This window comes from Schistocerca gregaria, chromosome 7 (genome assembly GCF_023897955.1).
Source record: "Schistocerca gregaria isolate iqSchGreg1 chromosome 7, iqSchGreg1.2, whole genome shotgun sequence".
NCBI classification, from domain to species: Eukaryota; Metazoa; Arthropoda; class Insecta; order Orthoptera; family Acrididae; genus Schistocerca; species Schistocerca gregaria.
Window position 1 is genome coordinate 217,141,592 of NC_064926.1, and position 20,956 is coordinate 217,162,547.

Consider the following 20,956-nt stretch of genomic DNA (forward strand, 5'->3'; position numbering starts at 1 on the left):
TTCTTAATGGATTTATTAACTTTAGTAACCATCAACACTATGACAACATCGTGAACACTAACTTGTCTCTGTACTGACACGGCCGATAAGGTCATGCCTATTTTTAGCTACAAGGTCTAAAATATTTTCATTGTGTGTGGGCTTTGACACACATAAACAAGTAGTATAAGGTTAACACAAATTTGTTTGCTTTACAGTTTTTTTCTGGACACTTTGCTCATCAGTCACAATTCATTGGAAATGCCCAGCTTATGTTGAATTTGCAGTCTTTCCAATTTTACACTGTTTTTGGCTGTCATTTTAAGTTCTTTACAGGAATATTAAGACCATTGGCCATTTTTTGTCTTGACAGTACAACTTTGAGCGTACTAGTATTTGTATAGGCATGAAGAGTCCATTATACAGAGACAGCACATCGTAAAGTTTTCTTGGTAAAAAAATGCTAACTAAAAACAGTCTGTTGACCACAGAACCCTTGTGATGATCCTAGAACCCTTGCCATGTGTTCATTATGTTAGTTAAAGCTACATTCATGCCTCAGGCCACACGTTATGTGCATAAGTATTGTAACTTTGAACCTCTGAATCTCGGTCATGGAAAACGATATAGAAAAATGAAAATGTTTCAGAAGCTCCCCAAGAACATCATTTTATGAATATGTGATACAAATTTGATGATTTGCCTTGAAGAGAAATTATAGAAGTGACCATCCCCACAACTGATACTTTTTGTAATCAAAAATCGTGGTTTTTGGCTGTACCTTGATAACACATATAGATTTCTGAAAACGGGGACCATTGCATTTTTAGATGAATGTCTAAAGAACATACAGTTAAAATCTGAGCCATCTGCCATGGTTAGTTCAAAATGGTTCAAATGGCTCTGAGCACTATGGTACTTAACATCTGAGGTCATCAGTCCCCTAGAACTTAGAACTACTTAAACCTAACTAACCTAAGAACATCACACACATCCATGCCCGAGGCAGGATTCGAAGCTTGTGACCGTAGCAGTTGCGCAGTTCCATACTGTAGCGCCTAGAACTGCTCCGCCACCCCGGCCAGCCATGGTTAGTTATTTAGGTAATTGCAGTCCATGGTTCCAAAATGATTAAAAACCAGTTTTTGCAATTTTATGCAAAAGAACAGTAACTTTGAGCCTTTAGAACTCAGTAATAGATACTTATATCGAAAAAAGTTTTGAAGTTCCCTGAGAATATCACCTTAAGAACATTTGGTAAAAATTTTGACAACCTTTCGTGAATATAAATTATAGAGTGGCCATCCCACAATTGGTACTTTTCGCACCCAAAAATCATGTTTTTTTTTGGTGGTTTCTCAGGAGCCACCGACAAACAAATTGTGCTTTCATAAGCCACCTAAAGTCCACCCTACACCACACCTAATGAAGAAGAAGAAGAAGAAGAAGAAGAAGAAGAAAAGAAAAAAAAAGAACTTGTTCAATTTGCCTGGACTGTAGGAAATGTGTAAGGTTTAAATTTTGACTCTTTACCATAGGATAGTTACAATATGGCTGTTGTTCTGACAGTAATACCAATGGTCACTAAGCCAGGGGCTCTCCACTACACTTGACCTTTTATCTCTATGATCAATATAACCCATGTTAAGACCCCCTGAAAATGCATTTTTGTGTGTGGCTTTTTGGAACAAATTGGTACCACGTACTTTCATGCATGGACCGATAGATGGAATAAGTTAAAGGCTGCCATTGGTGGCAACAATGACCGAAACCTTAATAATATTTACCATTGATCAATGCACCACTTCTTACACCGCTCACTAGGAGACTAGCTTGTCTTTAGTCATGCTCTGCTGCATGCACCTGTTATCATTCATGGAATTTGTGTTAGTCTGATGCCTTATATTACAATTAATTAGGGCTGCATCATTATCAGTAGTGTAATTAGCACAATTTTTTTACTGTGACACAACTTTGAAACATAGTAGTGTTACCTTGTACTTTATCACGAAAGGGATAATAAGAAACAAGTTGGTTATTTAGTTGGTTTTCAAATGATCACAGTGGCATTATATGCATCATTCAAAAAATTTGTGTCACTGAATGTTGTTGTTGTCTTCAGTCCTGAGACTGGTTTGATGCAGCTCTCCATGCTACTCTATCCTGTGCAAGCTTCTTCATCTCCCAGTACCTACTGCAACCTGCATCCTTCTGAATCTGCTTAGTGTACTCATCTCTCGGTCTCCCTCTACGATTTTTACCCTCCACGCTGCCCTCCAATGCTAAATTTGTGATCCCTTGATGCCTCAAAACATGTCCTACCAACCGATCCCTTCTTCTAGTCAAGTTGTGCCACAAACTTCTCTTCTCCCCATTCCTATTCAATACCTCCTCATTAGTTACGTGATCTATCCACCTTATCTTCAGTATTCTTCTGTAGCACCACATTTCGAAAGCTTCTATTCTCTTCTTGTCCAAACTAGTAATCGTCCATGTTTCACTTCCATACATGGCTACACTCCAAACAAATACTTTCAGAAACGACTTCCTGATACATAAATCTATATTCGATGTTAACAAATTTCTCTTCTTCAGAAACGCTTTCCTTGCCATTGCCAGTCTACATTTTATATCCTCTCTACTTCGACCATCATCAGTTATTTTACTTCCTAAATAGCAAAACTCCTTTACTACTTTAAGTGTCTCATTTCCTAATCTAATTCCCTCAGCATCACCCGATTTAATTTGACTACATTCCATTATCCTCGTTTTGCTTTTGTTAATGTTCATCTTGTATCCTCCTTTCAAGACACTGTCCATTCCGTTCAACTGGTCTTCCAAGTCCTTTGCCGTCTCTGACAGAATTACAATGTCATCGGCGAACCTCAAAGTTTTTACTTCGTCTCCATGAATTTTAATACCTACTCCAAATTTTTCTTTTGTTTCCTTTACTGCTTGCTCAATATACAGATTGAATAACATCGGGGAGAGGCTACAACCCTGTCTCACTCCTTTCCCAACCACTGCTTCCCTTTCATGCCCCTCGACTCTTATTACTGCCATCTGGTTTCTGTACAAATTATAAATAGCCTTTCGCTCCCTGTATTTTACCCCTGCCACCTTTAGAATTTGAAAAAGAGTATTCCAGTCAACATTGTCAAAAGTTTTCTCTAAGTCTACAAATGCTAGAAACGTAGGTTTGCCTTTTCTTAATCTTTCTTCTAAGATAAGTCGTAAGGTCAGTATTGCCTCACGTGTTCCAACATTTCGACGGAATCCAAACTGATCCTCCCCGAGGTCTGCATCTACCAGTTTTTCCATTCGTCTGTAAAGAATTCGCGTTAGTATTTTGCAGCCGTGGCTTATTAAACTGATAGTTCGGTAATTTTCACATCTGTCAGCACCTGCTTTCTTTGGGATTGGAATTATTATATTCTTCTTGAAGTCTGAGGGTATTTCGCCTGTCTCATACATCTTGCTCACCAGCTGGTAGAGTTTTGTCATGACTGGCTCTCCCAAGGCCGTCAGTAGTTCTAATGGAATGTTGTCTACTCCGGGGGCCTTGTTTCGACTCAGGTCTTTCAGTGCTCTGTCAAACTCTTCACGCAGTATCGTATCTCCCATTTCGTCTTCATCTACATCCTCTTCTATTTCCATAATATTGTCCTCAAGTACATCGCCCTTGTATAAACCTTCTATATACTCCTTCCACCTTTCTGCCTTCCCTTCTTTGCTTAGAACTGGGCTGCCATCTGAGCTCTTGATATTCATACACGTGGTTCTCTTCTCTCCAAAGGTCTCTTTAATTTTCCTGTAGGCAGTATCTATCTTACCCCTAGTGAGATAAGCTTCTACATCCTTACATTTGTCCTCTAGCCATCCCTGTTTAGCCATTTTGCACTTCCTGTCAATCTCATTTTTGAGACGTTTGTATTCCTTTTTGCCTGCTTCATTTACTGCATTTTTATATTTTCTCCTTTCATCAATTAAATTCAATATTTCTTCTGTTACCCAAGGATTTCTAGCAGCCCTCGTCTTTGTACCTACTTTATCCTCTGCTGCCTTCACTACTACATCCCTCAGAGCTACCCATTCTTCTTCTACTGTATTTATTTCCCCTATTCCAGTCAATTGTTCCCTTATGCTCTCTCTGAAACTCTGTACAACCTCTGGTTCTTTCAGTTTATCCAGGTCCCATCTCCTTAATTTCTCACATTTTTGCAGTTTCTTCAGTTTTAATCTACAGGTCATAACCAATAGATTGTGGTCAGAGTCCACATCTGCCCCTGGAAATGTCTTACAACTTAAAACCTGGTTCCTAAATCTCTGTCTTACCATTATATAATCTATCTGATACCTTTTAGTATCTCCAGGGTTCTTCCACGTATACAACCTTCTTTCATGATTCTTAAACCAAGTGTTAGCTATGATTAAGTTGTGCTCTGTGCAAAATTCTACTAGGCGGCTTCCTCTTTCATTTCTTAGCCCCAATCCATATTCACCTACTATGTTTCCTTCTCTCCCTTTTCCTACACTCGAATTCCAGTCACCCATTACTATTAAATTTTCGTCTCCCTTCACTATCTGAATAATTTCTTTTATTTCATCGTACATTTCTTCAATTTCTTCATCATCTGCAGAGCTAGTTGGCATATAAACTTGTACTACTGTTGTAGGTGTGGGCTTCGTATCTATCTTGGCCACAATAATGCGTTCACTACACTGTTTGTAGTAGCTTACCCGCATTCCTATTTTCCTATTCATTATTAAACCTACTCCTGCATTACCCCTATTTGATTTTGTGTTTATAACCCTGTAGTCACCTGACCAGAAGTCAAATTTAAAAAGTGTATCATAATTGTAGGAGTTGTATGCCTGGCACTAAACTTACACTTGAAGATAAATGTGAGACCACAACACAATCAAATTCTGAGTAAATTATCAACACCACTATTAACATTCAATTTTTTTTTCACTAAGCGACTGGGCTATGCAATATAAAACTTCTAAAATGGCGCTCTCAAGTTATGAGGACACTTGCTTATCATCCAACTAATTCTGTAATAAAAAAGTCAAATTTAAGAGGAGATCGCCGTCATATCACATACAAAACAATGAATGACAATCTTACTGAAGGTTTACATACTGTTGAGATATAGCAGATCAGAAAACATAACAAGCATAAAAGAAACACTGATGTAGACATACAAGCAAGTTCTTGTAGCTCTCACATAAATGTCCAGAGTGATATTTCTATTTAATTTTCTGCTCTTATACAAGTGATGAACTATTTTCAGAGTTTCCTCTAACCAGATTCATTAATGATAAGCAAAATACTTATAACTAAACTTTCTATTCAAGATGTCTCACATTCCACAAGCAGCTGAACCCAACTAAATGTAGTCTAGATTCATTAACAGCTAATCTCTTTGTAAAAATCAAACAATGGAAAATCCAGGATGGAATGTAACAATATTATGAAAACTAAAGTTGCCACTTACCTTATAGCAGACATGCTGAGTTGCAGACAGGCACAACAAAAAGAGCATCATAAATACGCTTTCATTCAGTAAGGCCTTTGTCAAGCATGGACGACAGTCACACATGCGCACACACACACACACAAAATGCACTCTCTCTCTCACACACACACACACACACACACACACACACACACACATGACTGCAGTCTCCGGCAACTGAAGCCTCTCTGTGAGCAGCAGCACCTGTGCATGATGGGGGTAGTGACTGGGTGGGAGTAAGGAGGAGGCTGGTGTGGGGGAGGGATAGTAGGGTAAGAGTGGAGGATAGTGAAGTGCTGCTGTGGACCAAGCAGGGACGAAGTGCAGAGACAGTAGGGCAGTTATGTGCAGTTTGGAGGTTAGACGGAGGGCAAGGGAGACGTGGTGGGGGATAGCAGAAAAGGAAAGAAGTAAGAAGACTGAATGCGATAGTGGAATGAGGGCTGTGTAATGCTGGAATTGGAACAGGGAAGGGGTCGGATGAGTGAGGACAATGACTATCAAAAGTGAGACCATGAGGGTTACAGGAATGTATGACATATTGCAGAGAATGTCCCCCTCTCCCCAACCCTTCATCTAACCTCCCTATTGCACATAGCTGCCCTACCTTCTCTCCACCTCCTCCATGTGCATTCCCCAGCACCACTTCACTGTCCCCCAAACCTACCCTACAATCCCTCCCCCTCCCACCCCAGCCTCCTACCCCCACCCAAGACTGTGTGTGTGTGTGTGTGTGTGTGTGTGTGTGTGTGTGTGTGTGTGTGTGTGTGTGTCGTCTACTTTTGATGAAGGCCTTGCTGCAACTTTCGTTTTCATTATCTCTTTGCCACTTACACAACACAGAGAAAAAGAAAAGACAAACAAAATTACTATTTTAATTTGGTTGTTATGTCAAACTGCCTGTACAGATCTATTACCTTAGTGCCCACAGCTAACTATATTTTAAGTTAAATAAGAAACATACATGAATCACTCCAACCTTGAAGGATGAATATCAAATGTTCACAGCCAGTAGTCAGGTTTCCTTAATGGATGTAATAATTCTATGTTCAGCTAATGTGCTGCAAATATCATGAGAGAGTAGCAATTCTGCCTGCTCTTACATAGTACACTTGAAGATAAATATGTGGTAAAGTAACTACGGTGCTTGACCCGCTGCAACAGTTGTCCAATGGGATGACGGCACCTGCCCCTCATTCTACTCGAGCTAAACACTACACAAGTTAGTTGTAACATATATTACATTAAGCCATAACAAATAAAGTCATAGTCTCAACATGATGATATTAATTTCAGCTTTGTCTCAGTTCTGCAAAGTTATCTGCTACAGGAAATAACATTAAACATATAACATTTTATTAATGGCCCTATAGAAAAAACATTTTACACTTGTAATATCTTTTCACACTGCAGCACCTATGATGAAAATACAAGAAATAATACACACCAAAAATAGAAGTATATAATTCAGAATGGGGAAAGTGCAACTGCAAGAAAATAGTGCTAGTAAAAGTAATTTAATAACACAGCTGCTACACAGAGAGGACGCACCGATGCATATTGGCTAGCCAGCTTTTCTCTCTCCCACCCAACCCCCTTAATCTCTCTTTCCTGGAATTATTCCCACCTTCAGGGTCCATACGTGATGGAAACCAACTCATCCAGGAATTACCTATTATTGCTCTCTGTAGCAAGATTTCAGTCCAATTGCTACACCGTCACTTACCTTAATATCAGAGGAAAAGTGTGCATTATCTGCCTGTGATACAAGTGTGTTTCATGTTTTCTCTCTTTGTTTGTTGTACTTCAGAGCTAGGAAAAAACTCAGCCAGTTCCTATCTCCAATAAAGAGTGTTTTCACGTTCTACTTATGTGTTGTTTGTAATTTTAGCTGTGAAACCAAATCAGTTTTTGTCTAGATAAGCAAGGAAATTACCCCCCTCCTCCTGTTATAAGCCACACTCAGGTTGGTTGATGTACTAAGTTGACTGTCATTAATACAGTGCCAGCATTTCAAATCAGTCTCCCTTACCCCTGACCCCCACCTCCTTTATAAAACAATTATTAAAAAAGTAAAACACTAATTGACCTGAAGGTTGGTTTCAACATCACAATGATTTACTATACATGGTCCTGTTGGTATGCCCTTGTCTTCCTCTCACCTTTGAAATAGTCTGATCAGCCAATTATATGGGGGCATAATGTTAAACATGGATACTGAACCATACTTCAACTCAGCATTTTTCACATTAGGAAAAACTGACAGAGGTGAAATAGATGACGAGGACTGACTGTGGACTGAAACCCAGGCCTTTGGATTTGCAGTCTGGCATTTCACCACCGATCCATCACTAGACAGTTATCTTAGTTACCACAAAAATAAGAATAAGACTGATTTTTGAGGTTCTTAATCATGAACTTAGCTGAATGGTGGGCTGATTCTTCATTTCTAATTCTAATGCTCACTCGATGAACACTTAGGAATACAAATAAAAAGTTAAAAAATTGCAAAATGGATTTATACAGTGAGTGGAGGGTGTTTTGTAATGGGTACTGTAAGCTGTAAACAAAAATGTTATTGGAAACTGAATTAACCCAGAAACGTACTTCTTTATGCATGCATAACACTTTTTCTGATTCAATAACAATTAGCTGAACAGGAGGCGCATTCTACCAAACATAAAATTTTGTTGTTACATACACAAACTGGTAGTCTTGTCTGTTTCTGCAAAGGAACTGTTGAATCTGAAAGATAAAATACAAATTAATGTTATCTTTGTAGCTCTTGTATGAAAGAACTGTCTTGTACACAATGACTAAAATTCAGTCCATCATGCTACGCCACATATATTAACACTGACTTCTGTTTCTGCAAGTATCTCTGGAAATAAAGAGAAGTTGCAAAGAATTAAATTGGGTATCTTCACATATGTTCACAGATATGGATCATTAGTACAGTGAAATAATGTAACTAAAACATAAATTCCCAAATACTAAACAAAAAGACTTAATTTCTAGTACCATGCTCAGATGACTAACATAAACACAGGATTAAACATATTTTATTATGTTAAAAAATTAAATTTACAAATATAAAACTGAATATTTTCAATAGAACATTGAAAATCATGAAAAAAGTAATAATTATCATCTAACAAAGAGATAGAGGGGCTGGCCAGTACTTACCTCAGCTCAGTACAGCCGATAGAAACACAAAAAACAACCGAAAATTTAAGTTCCTAGCTTTCGGAATAAATGTTCCTTCATCAGGGAGGAGAGAGGGGAAAGAAAGGGAAGAAGGGAAAGTGGATTTAGTTACTCACAACCCAGTTTATGAAGCAACAGGGAAAGGAAAACAGGGAAGGTAGCAAGGATGGAGGCATGGTTGTCAGAGGGAAGCCAAAGATATTCTACTGTAGGTACTGTGCCAGCTTCAAACCAAAGAGGATGCATACAGAAGTAAAGAGGTGTATAGTATAAAGATGTAGGATGAAAAGATGCATGAATGGCTAAAGAGGAAAGGGAAAGAGGAGAAGACTGAAAAGTAAATGGCAGTGAGGTTGTTTAACGTAGGTTCAGTCCAGGGGGATGGCGGGATGAAAGGATGTGCTGGAGTGCAAGTTCCCATCTCCGCAGTTCAGAGGGACTGGTGTTGGGTGGGAGAAGCCAAATGGAACATACGGTGTAGCACGTTTCTAGGTCCCTAGAATTATGCTGGGGGGCATGCTCCGCTACTGGGTATTGGACATCTCCTAGGCAGACAGTTCGTCTGTGTCCGTTCATGTGCTCAGCCAGTTCAGTTGTCATACCAATGTAAAAGGCTGTGCAGTGCCGGCATGTCAGCTGATAAATGACATGTGTAGTTTCACATGTGGCCCTGCCTTGAATTGTGTATGTTTTACCAGTAGCGGGGCTGGAGTAGGTGGTTGTGGGGGGATGCATGGGGCAGGTTTTGCAGCGGGGTCGGTTACAGGGGTAGGAACCACTGGGTAGAGAAGGTAGTCTGGGAATATTGTAGGGTTTAACAAGGATGTTACGGAGGTTAGGGGGACGATGAAAGGCAACTCTGGGTGGTGTGGGGAGGTCTTTACTTCTGTATGCATCCTCTTTGGTTTGAAGCTGGCACAGTACCTACAGTAGAATATCTTTGGCTTCCCTCTGACAACCATGCCTCCATCCTTGCTACCTTCCCTGTTTTCCTTTCCCTGTTGCTTCATAAACTGGGTTGTGAGTAACTAAATCCACTTTCCCTTCTTCCCTTTCTTTCCCCTCTCTCCTCCCTGATGAAGGAACATTTATTCCGAAAGCTAGGAACTTAAACTTTCGGTTGTTTTTTGTGTTTCTATCGGCTGTACTGAGCTGAGGTAAGTACTGGCCAGCCCCTCTATCTCTTTGTTAGTAATTGTTTCACATCTTTATATAAGATTTTCCATTAATTAGTTAATTATCATCTACTATGTTAAGAATCTTATAGAGCTCAACACAAACTGGGGGACCTGGAAACAGGAAACCACTTACATGATTTATACATACATACACTTGAAAGATATAAAAATCACATTCTCTCTTGACTTTTGTTTTTCTTGTAGGCGATATCTCATCTCCCCCCCCCCCCCCCCCCCAAAAAAAACACACACACACACACACACACACAAATATATACATACAAACACATTCTCTTCTCCTGGATGAGATGTGTAATCACAAGTTTCTCCTGCAAGACTTTCTTTTACAATAGTTATCAGTTCTTCAACTGCTATCTTGCACTAATCTGTTCATTTATGCATTCATATTGTACCCAACAATCTCAACGACTGTTTTATATAGCTTAATATTTGTCTACATTTGCAGTGTCATGTTAACTGTTCCAGGATCTGTTAACTTGTACCCCATTGAACTGTTCATTCCATTAAATACTTATCCTATATTTATTTTCTTGTGTACTGTTTTTCAGTTTTTATGCATGGGGTCTGACTCAACACTAAGAGGTTATTGTGGCAGCCACTGAAGGAACAGGCTGTAACCAACTGCAGATTGTGCCACACTTTGAAACAGAAAATCACTGTCATATGAGCTCCAAGGTCATACAAGGTGGAATCCAAAATTTTCGGGACTGGTGCTGCCATCTGGAAAGTAGGAGTAGTATATCTTTCCACCGCTACTTGGTGAGAGCTGCAGATCTGATGAGTCAGTGAGCGGAGTGGCATTCAGCTGCGAGGACGTGTTGCGTGTCTACAGTGATTTCCGTAATACTCTGTGTTTGGTATGTGGCAATTTTACGATGGATCCGTGAACAGAACAGCGCATGTGTATCAAATTCTGTGCAAATCTCGGAAAAAGTGCTACGGAGACCCTTGCAATGATTCAACAAGTGTTTAGTGAACAGAGCTTGAGTCGTATGTGTGTGTTTGTGTGGCATACTCAGTTCAGGGCTGGCCATACAGACGTCGAAGATGATGCTCAGACTGGAAGGCTTGTTAGCTGCACAACGCCAGACAATTGTTGCCAAACTTCAATAATTGATTCATGCGGATCAATGTCGAACCATTCAAGACCTTACAGATGAAGAGGGTATTGGTTATGGGACATGTCGACGAATGTTGACTGATGAATTGGGTATGTATGCATCATGTCGCTGCAAAATTTGTGCCCAAGATCTCAAATGCCAATCAGAAGGTGCAGTGTGTAGAAGTGTGCACCGACCTTCGTCAGACCGCATCTGATGATCAAACCTTCTTGTCATGGGTTATCAACAGCGACAAGAACTGGTTTGACAGTTATGACCCAAAGATAAAGCAACTATCGTCGCAGTGGAAGAGCCTGGGCTCTCCAAGACTCCATAAAGCAAGACAAGTGAAGAGCAAAGTGAAGAGCATGATCATCGATTTCTTTGATACCAAGGGAATTGTGCACAAAGAATTTGTCTCACCCAACCAAACAGTGAATTCTGCGTACTACCGTGACGTTTTGCGAAGGCTCCGTGAAAACATGTGGTGACGGCGGTCCAAACTTTGGCATCAAGGGAACTGGCTGCTGCAACATGACAGAAAGTCCTGTCACACATCCTTCCTCGCCGGGACCTTTTTGGCAAAAAACAACATGGCGGTTGCACCCCACCTACCGTACTCGCCAGATTTGGCAACTTGTGACTTCAGGCTATTCCGAAAATTGAAACTCAAGTTGAAAGGCCATTGGTTTGACACTTTAGAGAGGATTCAAGAAGCATTACTGGCTGTGATAAACAACCTCAAAGGACAGGACTTCCAGAAGATGTTTGACCAGTGGCAGAAGCATAGGGACCGGTGTGTACATGCGGATGGGAACTACTTTGAGGGTCATGGTGACCATTAGTCAAAGGTAAGGTTTCCAACAGATGACAGTACCAGTTCCGAAAATTTTGGATAGCACTTCGTATTTGGATCATTCTAGCAACTGGCAGAGAAGGCTGAGAACACCAGTCTTGCTTCAGAGGTTTTAACCTACAGCACTGTGTGCAGAACACATTGTGGCCCTCTCATCCTTAGTCGAGAGGAAGGACAGAACCAGAGACTGTGAAGGTTCTGTGACTTTCTAGACTTGTGCTGAGAACTGTAGGGTACCCCTAAATGGGTCTAGTATGTACTCCACAACAGAGGCTGCTGCCCAGGTAGCTGACTGTGTGCGGGATACACACATGGGATTTTTAGATTAGGCAACTCTCCATCCAGTCCAGATAACAATAGGTGTAGAAGACTCAAAAGTATTTATGTAAGATCCAAACAAATGTCTCCCACAGGCAACAGCATTGAAGTCCTAGCCATTAACTGCTGAAACATTCACTACAAAGTGCCAGGATTTGAACTGCTTCTAAACAGCAGCAAAGTTTACACAATACTAGGAATGGAATGCTGGTTGAAACCTGAAGTTGACAGCAGAATTATTTTTGGGAAACATTTAAGTGTCTTATATCAAAAGGATTAAGGCTAATTGGAAACAGAGGCAGTGCATTTGTCACAGCAAACAAGAACCTCAAATCCACCAAGACAGAAATTGCAGCTTCATGTGAGATTGTTTGATCAAGAATAAATATCAGGAGTGGGTAAAAAATATAACTGGATCCCTTGATCGACCACCAGATTCGTCTCTTGATGGGGGCAAAAACTTTAGAGAAAGCTTCAGGTCACTTGTTTGTAAGTTCCCCAATCACACTGAACTCACTGGAGGAGACTTTAATCATCAAGCAAGCAATTGGGGTGATTACAGTTTTGTCAGTGTTGGAAATGACAAAAAAATCCTTTCAAATATTACTTCTCGGGAAACTACCTGGAACACATAGTTCAGAAACCCACTCATGATGGAAATATATAAGATCTAATGGCAATAAATAGGCCTGATCTCTCTGAGGTTATCCATATGGAAATTGGTATCAGTGACCATGAGGTAGTTGTAGCAACAATGATTACCAAGTACAAAGAGCGACTAAAACAAGTGGAGATATGTATATTTTCAGCAGACTACATAAAGAAGCACCTAGTGTCGTATCTCAATGGGATACTTGAAACTCAGGACAGGAGCATGTAGAGGAACTGTGGCTCAAGTTTAAAACAGCAGCTGACAATGCTCTGGATATATATGTACCCAGTGAAACAGAACACTGCATAATAGGTGTAAAACAAAGCATTGGGCTATAAAAAGAGAGATGCTGAATGAAACACATTTGACTGACAAGAAGGCAATGCATGAAGCCTTCAATCCTATCATAACAGAATACTGTCAAATGATCTTTCAAAAAACCCAGAGAAGTTCTACTTGTATGTAAACTCTGTTAGTGGCACCAAAGTTAGTGTCCAGTCACAGACAAGACAGAAATTGATATTGATGGCAGTAGAGCAAAAGCAGAAATGCTATCCTAACTCAGATTTTTTAAAAAGGAAAAACAAAGAGTATTAGCCTAATTTAACTCTCATACCACTGTAAAGATGAGTCAAACAGATAATAGTGTCAATGGCATTGAGAAACAGTTGCGATAATTTAGACTGAACATAGTTCCAGGGACTGACTGAATCCCTATCAGATTCTATACTGAATTTGGGACTGAGTTAGTTCCTCCTTTAACTATATAATCTATCACACATACCTCGAACAAAAAACATGCCCAGAGATTGACAAAAATACAGATCACCTCTGTTTACAGGAAGAGCAGCAAAAACGATCCAGAAATCTACCATCCAATATCCTTAGCATCCATTTGTTGTAGAATCATAGAATATATTCTGAGCTCAAACACAGTGCGATATCATGAACAAAATGACCTCCTCCAAGCCAACCAGCATGGATTCCAAAAACACCAATCACGTGAAACCCAACTCGCACTTCTCTCACCTGACATACTGAAGACTTTGGACCAAAGCAGTCATGTTGATGCAGTATTTCTTTATTTCCAAAAAGCATTTGACTCAGTATCACATTTACACTTATTATCAAAAGTATGACCGTATGGGGCACTAGTCAGTGGGGAGGACACAGCACAGTATCTTAGATGAAAAATCATTGATAGGTGTAGAAGTAACTTTAGATTTGCTCCAGCGAAGTTCATTGGGATCTTTGCTGTTCACGTTGTATGTTAATGACATTGCAGACAAGATTAGTAGTAACTTCACACTTTTCACAGATGCAGCAGTTATCTATAATCAAATACTGTCTGAAAGAAGCCACAAAAATCTCAGTTAAAACTTGACAAGATTTCAAAGTGGTGCAACAACTAGCAACTTGCTTTAAATGTTCAGAAATGTAAAACTGTGCACATCACAAAACAAATAACCACAGTATCCTATGACTATAATATTACTGAGTCACAGATGAAATAGGTCAACTGATACTAACACCTGGGTGTTATACTTCATAGGGATATGAAATGGAATGATCACACATCAGTTATTCAACCCCTCCTAGAACATTTCTCAAGTGCGTGGGATCCATATGATATAGGAATAACACAGGACAATGAACATTTACAGAGAATAGCAGTGCAAATGGCCACAGATTTTTTTGACATGTGGGAATGTGTCACAGAGATGCTGAAAGAATTGAACTGCCCGACTTTGAAGATAGATGTAAAGTATCCTGATAAATTCTAATTGCAAAGTTTCAAAAACTGGCTTTAAAGGATGACTAGAAACACAATGCAACCCTATACATGTAGCTCCAGCATGGATTGTGAGGATAAGATTACACGAATCACAGTCCACATAGAGGAATTAAAATAGTCATTCTTCCATCATACCATAAGTGAATGGTATGGGAAAAAGCCCTAATAACTGGTACAATGGGTTATACTCTCTTCCATGCCCTTCATGGTGGTTTGGAGGGTGTAGATGTAGAGTATCTCCTAGATCATACTTTGTCACATTTTAAACGTCCCTCTGTAGCAATACATTTCTTTCTAAGGTGCGTGTTTCTTACTGATATAGAGCAATGCTCCAGATGTATAGTTCTCACTATTTCATTCTCAATTCTATGCCAACATGGGAAGTCATTAAAGTTTCACCTAAACCAATCTACTTGCCCACTGTGTGCAATCTTGTTTCATAGATAAAACAATTAATGAATTTCTTCTAAAATCTTAACTTCATTACCTGCTTTTCTACTTCTCTTCAGTACTTTCATTGAGCAAGGTGTCTGCCACAGTGGTTTGTGAGTGGGGTTGAAATCCCTGCCCTACTATCCAGATTTGTTGTCGATTCCCCTAAAATACTTTATGTTAAGTCAGGACCCTTCTGTTGAAAAGATCATAATTGATTTCCTTCCTCAGTTTCAGTTTGTGCTCCATCTCTAATGACTTCAGCATCAACGGGATGCTAAGAGCACATTTTACTGCCTGTTTGTATGATTTTTAATTTGTTTCATTCAACCTTAACACAAATTGTGTTTTATGTAACCTACCAATTACATGCAATACTTGTTTTAAAATCTTCCTTTCCTTCAGCTCCAACGGCTTTGTCACCTGCGTATTTCATTACTGGTTTTTACAGTTTCATTTCCATTCACAAATTATCTTTAAGTTTACTCATTGTACCCTTTACAATAAACTGCAGTCCTGCCTTACATCATTTTGAATAGGAGTTTGTCTTTCTTTAGTTCTGGAACTTTCTGCATCAACTTTTTTTAAAAAATATTCTTCATATATCTTCGTATTTCATCCAGTTTGTATAGACGATTTCAAGAATCGTATCCCAACCTTTTTTTAACTTTCTTTGTTTTCCATTGACTGATACTCTGGTCAGCAATTTAATAGTGAGCCTGCCCCTGTCACCTTATAGTTTTCACACTTATTTACTGGTACTTACCTCAGTAGGATGAGATTATAATTTTCTGAAAAGATAATGGTGTACCTCTTGTTTAATAGAGTCTGTACAGCTGATAAAATAACAATGCAGTCCCTGTACCTCCACTGATTTTAGCACATTCAAAGATATCTCATCCACTCTTGATGATTCGTTTGAGTTTGAATCATGCAGTTGTCTGTGACCATATTATTTCATGATTTACATCTTTCAAATCAATCTTGCTCCCTTCTTTACTCCACAGCGTGACAGTCAGAAGTTACAAAAACATTTTTGTGTCCTTTGTTCCATGCTTAACAAAGGTTTCCAATTCTGCAATTCAAAGGTTAACATCTTTACTTTTTAACTTCTCCCAAATTTTGTACTTATTCGGCACAATAAAAAAGTTTCATTCAAAGGCCACACAGTCCAGAATCTGTATGCTAATCAGGCAAAATCACCATAACCACCGAGGAAATCATCCCGCTGATGCACCTGGTTGAAGTTACCCATCTGGTAAAGTACCGTGTCCTGCTGCATGAAGAAATCTGTAACTGCCTGCTACAACATCCTCGTCTGACAGGAATCATTGACCCTTCAAGGCCTTTTTTAAGGAACCAAAGTCATCATAATCACATGGGGAGAGATCAGGGCTACAGGGTGGGTGCTCGAGTGTCTCCCACTTGAGTTGCCGTAATGTCTGCATAAGTTTCAGATCAACCAGTGTCTTGCGTCAAATCTCGACCAAACTTGTTGCATTGTTGATTCTCAAGAGAAGTGCTGGCCCCTAAACACTGGATGTGTATTGCTGTTTATCCTTCAGCATTCAAGACCAGAATAAGAGCATGTTGGTCTTGTATTGTCACCATAGCTCACGTTTCCGCATTTAAATTCCAACTGAATGTTCACCACAACTAGGTTGGGATCCAAGTCAGTATTTGATTATATGGGTGAGTCTTGCACTTTAGCTTCTGATTCCTAAACTTTCGCCCAATAATAAGGAATTGCAGCTTGTATCTTCCAGTATTTTCTGAGCATACCTACTTTTGTGAGCTTTGAAGAGTGTGTACTCGAGTTGCTTGAAACTCTCCTCACTCATTTCTTTCTTCCACTCAATATCGTCTAGAAGTTCAAACTCCTTTTCTCTCTCCTGCTGCAGTATTCCATTTACCCAAGAGTATTACATTCAATTTCCCTTTCATATATGTTATCAGTCTCTCAGTTTCCCTAACACATCCTAGTGCTGTGCATATGCAAAACATGTTCACATAGAACAATAATTTCATCACTGTGTTGCTTGGTGGTGCTGATTGTGCAACTCACTTTCCTATTCACAATATGCATTACACCAGTCACGGCTATTGTTGCCATTATCCCATACTGACCTGTTCACACCTGTCTGATATATTTTCATTTAACATACATAACCATCACTAAACTTTACTGTTCATCTGCTCCCTCAACGTCTCCAATTTTTCTACAAATTCAAAACTTCTGACATTCTATACTCCAATTTGTAGAAAGTTGGCTCTCTCTTCCTTTTACTAGTGAGTCCCTCATGACCAGTCCCCCCCCCAGACATGACTCATTTTGGACTTGATACCATCTTACTAACAACAATTTTCGGCAATTCACCAAAAGAGGGACGCACATTCTGCAGACCTCAGTCATTCTATCACACATACTTTCCAGCTGGTAAACTTAATGAACCAATGATGTCTACCAGCTGTGGTAGTGTGTCTACAATACACACCAGGTAAAATACAGACCAAAAAACTGAACAGGAAAAATAAGCACTGAGAAATGACACTGCATATAATTATGGCTTTTCATTTATGTCACTCCTGAGGCAGTTTTCCCTGGACCACTGTACACCACTATGTCTTTGCTTTAGCTCGATGAAGGTTTTAATTTCTACTTTCGGTACGTGTTACACAGTGTGCCCCCTGCACCACCTTTTTTAAAGTTGATATATGCTACAGACCTCTGTGCCCATCTTTCAGTTATGGTTCACCTATTGTGACCCTCATGGCAACTGAACCAATTAATACACAATAATGTAATGGTGATGCCGCATGTACTGTCATATATGCAAAAACAGAAAAAGAACAGTACACTGAAAATATTTCTTCTGCAATAATATCAGTTTTAGATATGTAGTTTGTAACAGAGTAGCCCAAGGTTTAGTTGAGGTTAGAAGGCGACAGTTTGGTAACAAGTTGGCAAAATCTCAGATATGGTGGCATACTGATCCATAATGTAGCCCAAGGTCTAGGTTAAGGAGAAACTAGTGAAGCATTAGTTCCTCCTCCTTTTGGCACAGTTCACTACTTACACTCCATATGCCCCAAACCATGTTTACTGCACACACTTATCACTTATCCTGATTATAAGCAATTTTACTTCAATTTACCACCTTTCAGTGTTCAATACCTCATCTCACACCACACTAACATTTATAATTAGCAAGAAAGACTGTAATATGAACAGATCATATGTATGGTTAAATGTTACTGCATTCAAAATTTATTATTTAACTTTCATTGATTTCTCGGGAAGGTGATTATCATTCTTCATACAACTGCAATTTTTGTATCTTACATTTTGAATTGACATCCATCTTGGAAACTTAAAATTATAAGACGATGACTCAAATTAACAAAACAACATAGCTGTCTACACTTAGGATTTCCAGAACAATTACAAAACAAGTGGGTTCTTGTATCACTTCTGATAGCTAGAATGTTTAATTTGGCAAATAAACTGATGTGAGTAAATAATCCACCTAAATCACTCAAATGTTGTAAATAAAATGTTGTAATGGCATATTACCAGTGTAGAGGTCCATGAATCCTTCCTGGCCAAGTTCAGCAATCATCCTCTGTTGCCATCGCCGTAGAGCAACCCGTGACTTTTCAGACATGGTAGCATTTAGTATTCTACTCACTGCTGGATATTTATAGTATTCGGATTTCCAAGCATTTTCAGCTATGGCTTTTTCTGATCCACATGTCGAGAGTTCTTCAATTTTCTTATTGTTGAATAATGGAAAGGAGGGTATGCTTTTCAGTACATTGTCTGGTAAATGCAACAAGGTATGTTTCTTACAGTTTTCTGTTACACTGGGTAATGGTGGAACATTGGAATCATCAAATTTTGGAAGCAGCCCTTCAATATCCTCTGTAACTTTACTGTCTGGTTCGGAAACAGTGGTTAATTTTGGTTTCGCTGCTGTCGGTGGTGTTTCTGTTTTCTGTACATGGTTTGACGCCTTCCTGACTATAATCTGGATTTGAGGATTACTCAGCTGACGGAGCTTGGTTATGTTCTTGGTACTTCTCGTCAGCGTCCACTGGAGTTCTCCAGTAGCACTATTTTTCTTCTTATCTTCTTGTGCATTTTCAAATAAATTTTTGTTACGTTTTACGTTGACTCGTTTCTGACTTCTTGTTTCCAAAAGTTCACCAAACAAGCTTTTATTTTCTTTATTTAATCTTTTTATCGCCTCTCCTACCTCCCTGCTCACTTTTTTCTTATACGACACAGACGTATGAAGCTCGTAACCATTACGTGCTACAGGTCGAAGTTTACTGAGCAGTTTGCGTGTCAACATCATTTAACTGTTGTGCCTTAAAAACAATTTAGGTTACTTGTCTAGTGTCACAAATTTGTGACCCCAAAACATTTATTTCAAAACAACCGCTCGTTATATGGCATAAGCTGTGGACAAAGCGATCAGCTTCTGGTTTTCGTCGGCAAAATCTTACTGCCATATGTTATTTGGTGTCTACTCGCCAATGATCCACTGTATCAAACGAGCTGCATGCAAACGAGCTTGACCTGCACAACTACTTTCACTTCGCGGCAATGCATACGCCCACATACTGTTTACTAATAACCAGAGATTCGCGTATAAACGGTCGACAATATATTCACAGATAAAAGAGTAAAATGTCAGTGTTGGAGCGATAAGAATAGCGTTGAAAATAGTAACCATTACGTGTACTCTACGCATTCTACTATCTAACAGTTTAATTTTTTATACAATTGGTATTCACTGCAAAATAAAGTTTAAGCCAGTGACAACAAACATTAAAATTTTTGGTATAACGTATTTTCGCCCCTAATTAAAGTTTAGGCCACTGACAACAAACACGGCGTTACAGTGTCACTTAACAATTTAAAACTTTAGATCACATTCTGACCAAACATATGTCCCTGTTCCGCTAGACACAAGAGCGGGAATAAAATAATGCTGCTCCGTGTATTTGGGAGTGAGCAGATGAGTAAATATTTGAAAATATAAACGATGGTGCAAGACAGATTTTGATTAAATTTAGGAAGATTCAGTACATACCATTCAGTACTTACCACAAAATTTGAGAGCATCTAACTATCTAATATGTTGAGGCCTACGAAATTAAAGAAATAGATAGCGTCCTGCCTTTGAGAGAACAAACTGATCACAAAACGAATTCGTTATTTAGACAACTGCTTCATAATATATATAATTTGAAGTAAAATAGACAAATTTCTTGAAAATGTAACGTTTTTTTTACAAAATACATTAACTAACTTCTCCCATTTATGTATGAGAAATTATATTCTCCACATGACCACCCAAGGCCGTGTGGCAAGGGGCTCATTGAAATTCTCGATGACGCGTTCACAAACATCTGATGGGATGCTGTTAATTGGTCAATTGCTGATTGTTTGTTGTTTTGCAAACTTTAGATTTCACAAAATTCCACAAAAAAAATAAATAAATCACAAAGTGTAAGATCGCATGATATGGCAGGTCATTCCCAGTTAGCACGCAAACAGATAATTTTTCGAAGAAATTTTCATTCAGCAGAGCAACCGTTTCATGAGATTTGTAACATGTTGAACCATCTTCTTCAAACCAAGAACAGGCATTTTCGCCAATAAGAGGGGAAAACTATTCAGAAAGTATGTTTCAGTAACAGTCGCCATTTTCAGTGACCGCAGCTCCCTCGTCATTTTCAGAAAAGTATGGGCCGATCACTAGTCCTGCCCATAACCCACACCACACAGACGTGCGTTTTGGATGTATTTCACCTTCCACAGTCACTCGCGGATTTTCGTTACCTCAAATTCTGCAGTTCTGGTTATTGTTGTGTCCAGTCAGTTGGA

General features: G+C 39.2%; 1 protein-coding gene across 1 annotated transcript in view; it reads right to left on the reverse strand.

Annotated features, from left to right (window-relative positions):
- LOC126281495 (mitochondrial genome maintenance exonuclease 1-like) overlaps window positions 1-19,818 on the reverse strand; it is a 54,455-nt gene extending 34,637 nt beyond the window's left edge. The window contains exon 1 of the mRNA XM_049980502.1: window positions 18,635-19,818. Coding sequence (XP_049836459.1) covers window positions 18,635-19,418 — 784 coding nt within the window. The 5' untranslated portion in view covers window positions 19,419-19,818. The remainder of the gene's footprint in view (window positions 1-18,634) is intronic.
- Window positions 19,819-20,956: the final 1,138 nt, after the last annotated feature.